Source organism: Globicephala melas, chromosome 7, assembly GCF_963455315.2.
Source record: "Globicephala melas chromosome 7, mGloMel1.2, whole genome shotgun sequence".
Taxonomy (NCBI): Eukaryota; Metazoa; Chordata; class Mammalia; order Artiodactyla; family Delphinidae; genus Globicephala; species Globicephala melas.
Window position 1 is genome coordinate 32,850,777 of NC_083320.1, and position 14,905 is coordinate 32,865,681.

The following is a 14,905-nucleotide window of genomic DNA, read 5'->3' on the forward strand; positions in this document are numbered from 1 at the left end:
AACTTTTGCCCTATGAACAACACTGTCAAAAGAATGAAATACTAATTCAGACTGGGAAAAAATATTTGTAACTCACATAGTCAACAAAGGACTTGTATTCAGAATATATAAAGATATCTCAAAACTCAGTAATAAGAAAACAAACAGCCTGATTTAAAAATGGGCAAAATATTTGAACGTACACTTTACCAAACATGATATACAGATGGCAAATAACCATATGAAAAGATGTTCACTAGGGTAATGCAAATTAATATCAAGATGTAATGTCACTACACACCTATTTGAATAGCTAAAATAAAAAATACTGACAATACCAAGTGCTGATGAGAAAGCAGAGCAAAGGAGATACTCAAACACTGCTGTTGGGAATGCACAATGGTACAATCATTCTGGAAAAGTTTTACAGTTTCTATTAAGTTCAAGATACAATTACTATATGAACAAGCAATCCCATTCCTGAGCATTTTCCCTAGAAAAATGAAAATTAATGTTTATGCAAAATTCTGCAAGGAAACGATTATAGCAATTTTCTTCATAATCTCCAAAAACTCCTCAGCAATAAAAGAGAATAAACTATTGATATATACAACTTGGATAAATCACAAAGGCACTACTGCTGAGTCAAAGAAGACAGTCTCGGGCTTCCCTGGTGGCACAGTGGTTGGGAGTCCGCCTGCCGATGCAGGGGACGCGGGTTCGTGCCCCGGTCTGGGAAGATCCCACATGCCGCGGAGCGGCTGGGCCCGTGAACCGTGGCCGCTGAGCCTGCGTGTCCGGAGCCTGTGCTCCGCAACGGGAGAGGCCACAGCAGTGAGAGGCCCGCGTACCGAAAAAAAAAAAAAAAGAAAACAGTCTCAAAAGATTACATACTGTACGAGTCCATTCACAGGACATTCTCAAAAAGATTTAACACTAGAGTGATGGAGAACAAATCAGTGATTACAAAGGTTAAGGAGGGGTGTGTGTGTATAAAGGGATAGCATGAGGAAATTTGGGGTGAGTGGTGGTGATGGAATTATTCTCACACAATATCCTGTGTCACAGTATCCTGACTGTGGTGGATGGTTACATGAATCTATACATGTATTAAAATTCATGTAGCTGTATGACAACCCCCCCAAAAAAGTCAATTTTACTATATGATAATTGACAAACAAAAAGAAAAGTTACTAGCTAACAGAATCATTCTGAATCATGTTCTTTCTGTCTAATATTGTCTCCTTAGGTCTTTGCCTAGAGAGAGCTATATGCTGAAATGGATGAAAGGTGGGAAGAATATCTTTTAAAAAGCAGTCCACAAATGACTTAGGGACCCCTCAAAAGTTAGGTATGTCCCTTTTAGGTGAGGTCAACTGAGTATTGACCAGCCCTGTCAGCTGCCTTTCACACACCCTATTCTTCAATCCTTCCATCTTAGTGCTACAAAGCCAGTAACTTCCCTTGCTTCCCGAAAGCCTCATCAGCAATCCAGCACTGGTTCACCCTGTGACAGAACTGTGATAAGGACAGGACAGGAAGAGGAAGGCAAACAGCAAAGGCCACTACTCCGTTCCATTCTTGTAATAACTTGTATTCTCCACCCTCTGCCTTACTCTCATTCCAAGGTCTTCACTTTCCTACTTTTAACTTCAGTGAAATAATGCCTAAGAGAGTCACTGAAACTGGTTATTTCTCATCGGTCTTTTATATCACTAAGACCTATCACTAACACCTTGAAGGAAAAAAAAAAACTTTTAAAAACCTATTCTCACCCTCGTTTCCTTAGCAACAAAAGTAAAATCCCAAAGTATAATCTAACAAAAGGCTTAAAAAAAAAAAAACCCTCTCCAATTAGCTATGTACTTTCTGCAGGGATAAGAGTGGGAGAGTAAAGCTAAGAATATGTTTTGGTTCATGATGGGTCAAGGAAGGAAAGAAACCTTTCTTAAGGTAGTGGCAATAGAAAATAGTGAGGTGACAGGAAACTGATTTGGACTAAAGCACCTAGGGGTTAAAAGAAACCCACAGCTCACTAATCTGCAGTGGAGGGCACATTAGAACATTTCTGTCAGGCAGTCATCCTTCCTGTGCCTGGACTCTTCCTGTGTCAGGAAACAATGAGGAGACAGGGAACTGGTACAGACTAAGAAAGATCTCAGGAGTTATTAGTATATATACTAGAAATAGAACTTTTACTTTATTTTTTATACTGAGCGAAAGGTACTAAATTCTAAACTTAATTTCCTCTCCTAAATGTCACAAAACAACATAAATAATGGCTTGCTCTGAATGCCATTTTCAGGCTGCACTTGGTTTACAACTGTTAAAGTTATAGAAATGAGGAAGGAGAAGACTAGAAGGGGAAGAGGACCTGTCAAGGTTTCCGCAAAATGTTGACCATCCTGGATTTTAGAATCATAAAGATCTGTTAGTAAGCTTGCTGAGAACAGAAAGCTTAAGTTTCCTGGGTGTCATGTTGAGAAATGCACATAAGAGGAACCCACCAGTATAGTAACTAACTGTACATCTTGTTACTGCCTTTCCAGGCAGCTACAGAAGTCATAACCTACTCAATTGGTAAGAAGTTTTTCTCAAATGTAATCTAAATAGCAGCAAGTATTTATCAACAGTTTAATCTATTTAAGGCAAGAGAAAGGAAGGAAGGAAAAGAAAGAAAGAAAGAAAATGGCCACTTCCCTAAGGTCAACACACCATTTTAGATAAATGAGGCAAAGGTTCAACTGTAATTCATTTAACTAGCAAATAGCTATATGATTAGAAGAAAAAAAATCTACCCAAGCTGCCAGGGAAAGATTTTCTTCATTAAGCATACTGTTATTGTTCCAGAAATAAAAGATAATAATAGGCCTTTGATTTTACTCCTTACATAAACTATATTCTAAAATATCTAAAAATAACAAAAATGACTATACTTTAACTTTTATGCTTCATTTCAAGGGCTCTTAAGGAATTTTATGTGTGTGTATATAATTTATTTTTCCCATATCCACACAGCTTTCTGTAATAAAATCTACATTTCTAAATATAAATCAGTGTATGCAAATATAAATGGGCTATCATATTAACTGAGAGGTCATCCTTAGGTAGCTCTGAAAGGTTAAAAATCTTTCAATGTACTAAAGCAAAATCTACCTCTCCTAAGATCTATCCTTTGGAAACAACAAGGATCTCCTATTTTCTCAATTTTTGATTCTTTCTCCTCAAATCAGAATGTTTTCCATTCAATTAAGATTTCAATTAGGTGAATCACTGTTTTAATGTTTTTTTTCTATTTACATTCTCCATATATCTATATACATTACAGCTTAAAGATCAAATTCTGCATCAAAGCTGAGAAGTAACCAACAAAGAAAGAACCCCAAGAGAAGGGTTGGCTAATCCTGAATCTTCATTCAAGGTCAATCTACATTATAACTTAAGTTTCTGTTTCAAAGTGTGGGGATAAGACTGTGGTATGACACAGAGAGTCAGGAAAGATGGGAAGAACACCTACTGAAGCAGTAGCTGAGCAGGAAAAAGAAATATACAGTTAAATTTTCAAAGGAAGAAAAATGTGCCTTGATAGGCAAGTAGGATGGAAAAAGGTCTGTTCAGCAATTCAACAGAGATCTATGAGAGAAACATGAGCCAGAAACCCTAATATAACAACAGGGAGGTCAAAACTGATGTTTAGAATGGTTTTAAAAAAATTAGAAAGCACTGGAAAAAAAGCTTTCCAATCTTAAGGGCTTTTGTAGAGGGCCTCCATGTGGCCTTGATTCCTCCTGTCCTGTCAGCATTACTTTATTTCTGTCCTCCAGCAATCACTGTCCTTTCATCTGATATCCCCCTCTTAGCTCTTCTAAGCTACAAACTATACGCTATAATAAAGGTCACAGCTGAAGCACCTACTCCTGATTACTAAGTAGCAAAATCTTAAAACTTTCAAGAACAGCAATCATGTCCTGGACTGGCATACAAAGATTATACTGCAGAGCAGCAATTTTCTCTTGAAAGTGCAACGCCCCTCTCACTTCTCAGATGAAAATAGGTTTTTATCCCTTTCTACCTCACTATCCCTTTGCTCTCAAACCCTCCTAAGCTACTACAAAACTACAGCGTCCCAGCCCAGATAAAGAAATAAAAAAATCCTATGGGAGGGCTTTCTTGCTTGAGGCTATAACAACCAGAAACACCTGCATGATTTTTAAATTCTCACTCTTAAATTAGTTTAAGCAACTGTGAAGATGCTGCATCTCCCACTCCTCTGTTACTAATATCTGACTCTAATCATCAATCAAACAATCCTGAAATGTATTAGTTACATCTTCTAATGAGAATATTTCTTGAAATACTCCTTAAAAATATGATACCGTAAGTATCCGAGGGCTCTGTCAATTCTGGAAACCACTGACATGTGAAAAGATTCTCTCTCCTAAAAAACTTGGCAGCATTTATTCTTCATAACAAATAGTTCCCCACCCCCCAAATTTCCAGGGAAAGAACCACTCAAAAAGGTATGTGAGAATTCTTTTCTAACTGCAAAAATCCATTTTAAGCCCAAGAAAAAGATCTTTTGTTAACCAGTGGTTATAGACTATGAGCTATCAGCAGAGCAATACTGTCCTTGATCATTAAGGGATACTAAAGGAATTTCCCAATAATCTTCTCCAAACAAAAAAACCCCTCCAAACCAAAAATCTGTAATAACTTGGAAAGGCTCTGAAGAGAAAAGTTAAAGAGCCCCCCCAAATATTCAAACTTCTTAACCAAATAATGGAAAATGTACCCCTAGGAAAGTATAAATATATAAAAAGTTTTAAGCACACAGGAACTGGACCCAACTAAATAGCCAAAATTAGGGAAATGCTCTACAGAATCTGAAACATTAAAAATGTTCCTGAAGCATCTGTAATAACAAACATTTTTCCACATTAAGTAAAATTTTTTAAATATATAAAGTCTAACATATGGTAGGATCTCAACAAGGAATGAGAAAGGAAAAAGAAGAAAAAATGTAAGGAATAGCTGTCTTTAAAGAGTGAGACTCTGGATGATATTTTTCCTATTTGATTTAAAAAAAATAACACCTTGATTGAGACAATCTTTTTATTTGACTTTTTTAGTTTCTAAAATTTTTGTAATAAGCATGTAAATATTTTTATGATAATAAAAGCTTTAGAAAATAACTTCCAATATGAAATTGGCAGAGAAGCCTAGTGAAAAATCCAACTGGAAGCGACCTAAGATCTACTGAGCAGTTATTATGGGTCAAGAATTGCATTAACTGTTTTATAACATTCTATCGCATTTAAACCTCAGTATAACACAATAACAAGTAATACTATAACGCAGAGAGAACCCGAGGAACTTCATACAGCCAACAAGAAGCAGGACCCAGATTTAAACTAAACAGTCTGATCTCAGGGCACCTGTGCTCATCCTCTAGCTACATGATCTCCCAGGTTACTTTTGGGTTCTGTGTTAGCATCTAATCTATTATTTCCAGACAATTATATTTGTACTTTATCTACTTATTTTTTATGTTGGTTGGTAGATTTTTTTTGCAGCAGCTTATTGAAAAATAATTCACAATACCATACAACTTACTCGTTTAAAGTGTACAACTTTTGCTTCTGAATGGTTATTGAACAGAGTTGTACAACCATTACCACAATTGATCTTAGAATCACACCAAAAATAAGTCCCTCACCCATTACCAGTCACTCTCTATTTCCCCCCAACTTTCCCAGCTCTAGGCAACCACCAAACTACAACCTGTCTCTATGGGTTTGCTTATTCTGGACATTTCATGTAAGTGAAATCATATAATATGTGTTCTTTTGTGCCTGGCTTCTTTCACTTAGCATAATGCTTTCAAAGTTCACCCATATGGTAGCATGTACCAGTACTCCATTTCTTTTTATGACTGAATAATATTCCATTGTATGGATATACTGCATTTTTTTTTTTTTTTTTTTTGCGGCACGCGGGCCTCTCACTGTTGTGGCCTCTCCCGTTGCGGAGCACAGGCTCCAGACGCGCAGGCTCAGCGGCCATGGCTTACGGGCCCAGCCGCTCCGCCGCATGTGGGATCTTCCCGGACTGGGGCACGAACCCGTGTCCCCTGCAACGGCAGGCGGACTCTCAACCACCGCGCCACCAGGGAAGCCCTACTGCATTTTATTTATCCATTCATTGGTTGATGGACATTTGGGTTGTTTCCAAATTTTGGCTACTGTGAGCCACACTGCTATGAACATTTGTGTCCAAGTTTTTATGTAAACGTATGTTTTCAATTCTCTTGGGTACATACCTTGGAGAGCAAGTGCTGGGCTATAAAGGAACTCTATGTTTATTTAGCCTTTTGAGGAACTGCCAGGATGTTTTCCAAAATGGCTGCACCGTTTTACATTCCTATCAGCAATAAGGGTTCCAATTTCTCCAAATCCTTACTAACACTTGTTATCTGTCTTTTTAGTTTTAGCTATCCTAGTGGGTATGAAATAGTATCTCACTGGAATGTGTATGCATTTCCTTATTGACAAATAATGCTAAGTATCTTTTTCACATACTTACTGGCTATCTGTATATCTTCCTTGGAGAACTCTCTGTTTAGATCCTTTGCCCATTTTCAAATTGGGTTGTTTGTCTTTTCATTATTGAGTTGCAAGAGTTCTTTATATATTTTAGATACAAGTGCTTTATCAGATATATGATTTATATATATTTTTGCCTATTTTGTGGAATGTCTTTTCACTTTTTTGATGGTGTCCTTTGAAACACAAAAGTTTTCAATTTTGATAAAGTGCAATTTATGTACTTTTTCTATTATTGCTTGTGCTTTTGGTGTCATATCTAACAAACCATTGCCTAATCCTATGTCACATTTATGCCTATGTTTTCATCTAAGAGCTTTTAGTTTTAGCTCTTATATTTAGGCCTTTGACCATTTTGAGTTACTTTTGTACATGATGTGAGGAAGGTAGATATATTTTTTAAATCACGTTTTAAAGGCTAGAATTGGCCTTATCTTTTACTCCTATGTCTCCATCATTCCCATCTCATCAACCATCAGCTAACAAAGTTTAAAAACTCAGACTCTGAAGTCAAAATGCCTAGATTAGAATCCCAGTTCTGTCTCATATGACCTTGAACAAGATACTTGATCTCTCTGGGGCTTAATTCCTTGCCTGTAAATTGGGGATAATAACAATCTCCACCTCAAAGATGAGGATTAAATGCTAATAATATACACAAAAGTAGAGTAGACTGCTTCCCATATTGTAAGCACTTAATAGACTTCAATTATTAATTATTAGTTTCTAAATATCACTCAGGTTTGTCCACTCTCTCCAGCTCCACAATTTCTCCCTTACTTTAGTTCACCATCATTTCTTACGTGGATTATAAATCTATTCTCAAATGGTCTCCTGCCTCTAATCTTGTCCTCTTGCAAATTCATTCTCTACTCTGAACCCATAATGATCATGATAAAATGTGTATCTGATCACCTATCAACCCCCTGAATTGTAGAAAATAGTTCTCTGGTGCCTCAAGGACAAAGTCCAAATTTCTTAACAACTGAGACATGAAGACTTTCAGATCTGGCTACTATTTACCTCTCTAGCCTAATCTCTTACTACCACCCCTACCTGAAGCCATGATTTCTTATACGTCCAGAAAATTGGCTAAATTCTACTTATCCTTCAGGGACCACTTAGACACCATTTTCTCTAGAAGTCTTTCTAGATGGCTCATGGCCAGTCCAAGGATATATCCCTTCTATAGCACTCTGAACACTCCCTGATCAACACACTCAATACACTGTGTAAAAATTAACTGTTTACTTACATCTATTTGAGATTTGGTGGGGAGAAAGCCCCAATATTTCATTTATCACTGCATCCCCTTATGAGTACTACAGTACAAGTTATATGGCAACATTTAATAAATGTTACGTGGATGGAGGAATAGCCTCAAAGCATACGTATCTCAAATTGGTACTTTCTCCACGAGAGACAGAACCCACTAAACAAAGCCACACCCATGACTTACTGAATGATATTTTCATGTTCACAGTCTCAAAGTTTCAATTAAATATGAATACTACTACCATAGCTATCATGATGCACACGTGCCTGATCTCTGATTGGCTATTAACACTAAAGCAAGTCAAGTAGTCAAAATGTTTGTTGTGTCAAGTGTACAAAAGTCAAGCTACATGAATTTATTTTTCAAGTTACTATATTTTCTAGTCCTCACCTTCTCCACAGAGACATTTTAGAATTAGACAAAAATGAAGTTCATGCAAACTTCAATAATCTTTATGAAGCAAATTCAACTTGCAAGGGAAAAAATGAAGAAAATTTTGGATAATTTTATTGCTTTAATTGCTAATTTTAATGCAACTTTAAAAAAATCACTTCAGAAAGTTATACACTGCTAAAACCCATCACTTAATTCAATAAAACTCAATCTTAACCTCTATTCTACTTGGAGTAAAAATATGGATTGGAAATAAGAATTGGACTTATCTCTTAGAAACACATCTAAATTATTTATGGATGAATTAAAGAGAAAGTGGAAGGTTGGCAAATTCACCTGTAAAACCATGTGGGTCTGTAGCCTTTGAGAGTGAGCGGAATAATTAGTATTCCAATTTTGACAATTATTAATCTATTCAAACTTTTCATTTCTTGTTTTGTCAATTTTGCATTTTCTATTTCTCCAAATATAAATGCAGTTTGTTTAGGTTTTTAAATGCATTAATGTATATTCGTATGTTATAACTAAAAATGCCTTATATATGGAAAAAAGCTATTGGAAACTACAATCAAACTATAAATTTGTGGAATCAAATTTGACCCATGGGGCTTCCCTGGTGGCACAGTGGTTGACAGTCCGCCTGCCGATGCAGGGGACACAGGTTCGTGCCCCAGTCTGGGAAGATCCCACGTGCCGCGGAGCGGCTGGGCCCGTGAGCCATGGCCGCTGAGCCTGTGCGTCCGGAGCCTGTGCTCCGCAACGGGAGAGGCCACAACAGTGAGAGGCCTGTGTACCGAAAAAAAAAAAAAAAAATTGACCCATGCATCAGTATTTTAAGACACAATTAATTTGAAAAAAATATGTACCTCTACCCATACCTTCTCTTGAAAACAATCCACATACACTTGACAATCATCAGAAGCTATCAACCTGTAAGTGGAGCTGGCAAACTATTTCTTGCTCTCTCCTTGCTAAGGGACCTCATCTAATTTCAATTCAGTTTAAGAGAAATGCTCTGTGAGTGAGCCATCAGGAGCAGTTCATAGAGTTCAATTAAAGAATCAAAGCAGTTAAAGATTTTCCCTACTAAAAGACTTTATGCTCCAGGTATCACTATTATCCTCTCTCTTCACATGAGGAAACTGAGACTTAGAACAGGTTACTTATCCAGGGTCTGGTTCCACAGCCAATGATTATGTCTATTATTCTGCCTCCAATATACTAAACTGATAAAGACGAAAATATAGTAAACTAAAATACGTAACTAGCTATAATTATTAGAAGTCATATCACAGATCACTAAAGGAAAATATCATTTTGTCAACTTAATATTCTGGTTTTTTTTTAAATGAAGGCTGTGATTCAGTATTTAATCACTGTTTCAAATATAGTTTTAGACATTTTTATCCTGAACAGTTACCTATGAAATAACATATCACCAGGAAAACAACAAATCCCTTGTCTGGATTTTATGGTATCTGTGCTCCTACCTGACACTGGTTAATAGCTGCATGGTTGCCATGGAATGGAGACTGTCTTTCTTTATCTCGATGATGCCGACTGCTGTGTTTACTTCTCTGCAACTGCTGGCGTAATTTTGCAATCTGAAAAAGGGAAAAATAACAAGTATGTCAGAGTGTTTTCCACATTACATAAAACATACCCATGCTTAATAAGAACCAGTAAAATTCAGCCTTAATAAATCTCTTGAGTTTTTAAACCATCCCACAAAAATCTGATTTATTGTAAAAAATTTATATATATATATCTATATACACATATAGATATACACACACACATCTGTATATGCATAAATGTATATCTTTCTTTCAAAGAAAAAATTATGTTCCAACACTATTCTGAGCCTTTAAGCTTCCCAAGTACTAAACAAATGAAATTTTTAGCATTTAGAATAAATTATATTATACATTATAGCTTTCACAAAGAATTCAAAAATAAGGATAAGTATTCTCTCATTTTACTTACGAGTCACATTTTATTTATAATTAGATTTCTTTAACAAACACCTAACCTTCAACAGCTCCAAAAAGTAAACAGTATTATTTAAAAACCAACTCAAGCTCCCCAGGCTCTGGGAGGTTCCTGGAGATGTGCTGTCCACTGAGCATAATCAAATTATGAATAAACATAATAAACATCAGCTCTGTTAAAAAAAATCAACTCAAGCCATGAAATGCATTCAGATACAATCTGTAAATAACAAATACAATTTCTATCAATATCCTATATTATTCTTTGACTGAATTTTTCTGTTTTATTGCTACATTATGTATAAAATGCAAATGTTCTAATTATAGGCACAAAAAATGTTAATCATAGCACAGGGCCATAATCAACTTGGTTATACTGGGTTACTGAAATTCAGAAATACTACCACTGTATATAGAAATAGTAAGTGTGAATTTGTTGTATCACTGCAATCTTATACATTTGACATTTATATTAACAGCTATGGACTCTCATTAAAAATAAAGAAAAACATATAATCAAGCAACTTATGCATACATTTCCCCATTCAAATCTTTATTCAACATAATAACTGTTTTTCTGTTATTTCTCAAGTAAACAAAACCACCAACAAAAAACCAAAAAAAAAAATTAAAAAACAATGGAAACTGACAAATCTTTGCTGCTCACAACTTCAAGGAACTAGTCAACGAAGGGATCAAATTTCCACACCCACTTCCTTGGAACCATTTCTCTGACCTCCTTAAGTTGATCTGTGCTGCCCCACGACGCTGAACGCTTGTGGGACCCTTTCTTCTTTTCAGAGTACTCTTCAGCCCATGCACTCTCTGTCTATAATGGGAAAAAGAAGGAAGAGGTTTTAATAAAATAATTAATCATTTAACAATAATGAATGCCACATTTGCAACAACACAGACGGACCTTGAGGGTATTGTGCTAAATGAAGTCAGACAGAGAAAGACAAATACCATATGATCTCACATGTGGAATCTAAAAAAACAAACAAACAAACAAACTCATAGAAAAAGAAATCAGATTTGTGGTTACCAGAGCTGGGGGTCAGCAGAGGGGGAATAGGATGAAGGTGGTCAAAAGGTACAAACTTCCACTGAAAGATAAATAAGTACTGGGGATGTAATGTACAACCCAATGGCTATAGTTAACACTTGCTGTATCGTACATCTGAAAGTAGCTAAGAGAGTAGATCCTAAAAGTTCTCATCACAAGAAAAAAAAAAGATTTTTGGTAACTCTATGAGGTGATGGATGTTAACTAAGCTTATTGTGGTGATCATTTTGCAATATATGTATGTCAAGTCATTATGCTGCATATCTTAAACTTATATAGTGCTATATATCAGTTATATCTCAATAAACCTGAGAACATTTTCCCTTTCTAAAAAAAAAGGTATACCATATTTTTCTATTACAAAATACATTCCTATTACAGAAAAATTAGGTATTAGAAAATATTTTAAATAACACAAATTACCCATAATTTTTAGTATCAGTTACTTAATTGCAATATTTTAGCCTATTTCTTTCAATTCTCTAATAAAAATTATTATTATTTTTTTTTATGTTTTTTTTTTTTTTTTTTTTTTTTTTTTGCTGTACGCAGGCCTCTCACTGCTGTGGCCTCTCCCGTTGTGGCGCACAGGCTCCGGACGCGCAGGCTCAGCGGCCATGGCTCACGGGCCCAGCCGCTCCGCGGCATGTGGAATCTTCCCGGACCGGGGCACAAACCCGTGTCCCCTGCATCGGCAGGCAGACTCTCAACCACTGCGCCACCAGGGAAGCCCAAAAAATTAGTTATTATTATATAATTATAAGCATAGCATTTTTTGAACAAATGCATACTAATAAGAGCTAACATTCCTGTGATCTTACTATGTGCTAGGCACTGTGCTTTATGAAAGTACAGTGAAAGGTCTTCACTGTATTATCTGATTTAACACATACAAAAAGTTCTACAAGTTCTGCAGATAAGGAAGTTGTGACAATGAGAGGTTAGATAAGTTGCCTAAGGTCTCACAGCTGGGAAGTGGCAAAGCCAAAGATATAAACCTAAGACTCCAGAGTTTCTAATCTTAACCTCTAAATTTCGTCTTTTCTTGCTTTAAATATCTGCAGAGTACAGCCTCAAAAATGTTAAATTCTTAGTGGTTACACAAAATCCAGCACTTAAAAACACTGTATCAGAAAAAAAAATATTATTCTTGGCATATGAAAATATGCTCAACCTCACCCCATAATAAGAGAAATGCAAGTTAAAACTTCACTGAGACTGGGCAATTTGATCACATACACCCTCCTCCATTGTTGGTGGAATGTAAAATTAGTACAGCCTTTATGGAAGGTGATTTCGTAACTGCTGTCAAAGTTACAAATGCACATACTGTTTGACACAACCACCCATATTTTGGTAATTTATACTGCAGATGTACAAATTTACACCTTTATGTACAAAATGACACATATTATTCCCTATAGCACTGTTTTTATACAAGATTAGAAAAATGTAAATAGAGGATTGGCCAAATAAATTATGGCTTATCTTTACAACAGAATAATACACAGCTATAAAAATGGATAAGGAAATCTACACTGTACTAATACAAAATAATCTCCATGAGATACTGTTAAATGAAAAACTAAAGGCTCGGACTTCCCTGGGGGCACAGTGGTTAAGAATCCGCCTGCCAATGCAGGGGACACAGGTTTGAGCCCTGGTCTGGAAAGATCCCACATGCTGCGGAGCAACTAAGCCCGTGTGCCACAACTACTGAGCCTGTGCTCTAGAGACCACGAGCCACAACTACTGAGTCCGCGTGCCACAACTACTGAAGCCCACACACCTAGAGCCCGTGCTCTGCAACAGGAGACGCCACCGCAATGAGAAGCCTGTGCACCCCAACCAAGAGTAGCCCCTGCTAGCCGCAACTAGAGAACGCCTGCGCACAGCAACGAAGACCCAACACAGCCAAAAATACGTGTAAATGTAAATAAATAAAATTTTTAAATACTATTAAAAAAAAAGAAAGAAAAACTCAAGGCTCGGTACAGTATGTATAGCAACTACCTTTATATATAGGAGTGCTAGAAAGAATATACACACGTGTAAAGTACATCTGGAAGAATACACATGGTAACAAAAGAATCTGTTATCAGTGGCTGCCTCATGGGAAGAAGATACCTCTCAAATTTTGTACTTTTATGAATGAATGTAAAGCCTATTCAAAATAATACCTCTTTATATATAAGATGGAAAAAAACTTTTAAGGGGAAATTTTTCTATATGGATAGAATGGTGTCCTTAAGTGAAAACGAAGTTGCAGAAGAATGTATACAATATGCTATCTTGTGTTTAAGGAAAAAACAAATCACCTTTCTGGGGGGCAACCTCCAGGGAAATAAGTGATTTAGGCAAGGATCATCAATGGACACTAAAACCATTAAGTGAAAGGTACTAGGGAACAGGATATTCACGTAATGCAAAAAAGTATTCTACAGTTACTTGCTAATTCAAAAAGAATAAAGTATCTCCTTTACAAATATGTAGTATAATTCATAAAATAACATAAAATAACAATGTTTTTAAGACCAAAAGAAAGTATGAGATGAACTGTGCTAAATTAAAAGGAAGTGGGCTTCCTGGTTGCACGGTGGTTAAGAATCTGCCTGCCAATGCAGGGGACATGGGTTCCAGCCCTGGTCTGGGAAGATCCCTCATGCTGCGGAGCAACTAAGCCTGTGCTCCACACTACTGAGCCTGCACTCTAGAGCCTGTGAGCCACAACTACTGAGCCCGCGTGCCAAAACTACTGAAGCCCACATGCCTAGAGCCCGTGCTCCGCAACAAGAGAAGCCACCACAATGAGAAGCCCGCTCACCACAACAAAGAGTAGCCCCACTCACTGCAACTAGAGAAAGCCCGTGCACAGCAATGAAGACCCAATGCAGCTAAAAATAAATATAATTAATTAATTAATTAATTAAAAGGAACTAAGAGAAAGCAAGTACAATGCATGAATCTCAGATTGGATCCTGGTGAAAGGAAGGAAGGAAGGAAGGGATCTTGGGTAAACTTTAACATGAACTGGATTTGGGTGTTACATGATATTATGTAATTATTAATTTTCCTAGGTAAGCTAATGCTACTGTGATTATATAGGAAATACCCTTATTCTTAGAAGATATATGCTGAAAGATTTAGGGATAAAGTGTCATGACATCTGCAACACACTTTCAGAAAGCAGAGAAACACACACATAAAAATACAAAGATTGGTAAATCAAATATGGCTATGTTTAAAACTGTTGAATCTAATGACAGCTGTCATACCCTTCCAATTTTTTGGTATGTTGAACATTTAATTAGTAAAAAGTTAAAACGGGGGAAAAACCCCAGAATCTTAAGTCATATCAACTGACGTTTTATAAAATCCACTTAGGACAATTCCATACAGAAATAATTCTATCAAAAAGTATTAGACCTTTAATCCATTTTGAGTTTATTTTTGTGTATGGAGTTAGAGAACATTACAATTCCATTATTTTACATGTAGCTGTCCAGTTTTCCCAGCACCACTTATTGAAGAGACTGTCTTCCCTCCATTGTATATTCTTGCCTCCTTTGTCATAGATTAGTTGACCATAGCTGCGTGG

General features: G+C 36.4%; 1 protein-coding gene across 1 annotated transcript in view; it reads right to left on the bottom strand.

Annotated features, from left to right (window-relative positions):
- The window catches only part of FAM117B (family with sequence similarity 117 member B), an 89,819-nt gene that overhangs the window by 19,370 nt on the left and 55,544 nt on the right, over positions 1–14,905 (bottom strand). The window contains exons 3-4 of the mRNA XM_030854396.2: positions 10,978–11,070; positions 9,741–9,854 (exon numbers count right to left, since the gene is read on the bottom strand). Coding sequence (XP_030710256.1) covers positions 9,741–9,854; positions 10,978–11,070 — 207 coding nt within the window. The remainder of the gene's footprint in view (positions 1–9,740; positions 9,855–10,977; positions 11,071–14,905) is intronic.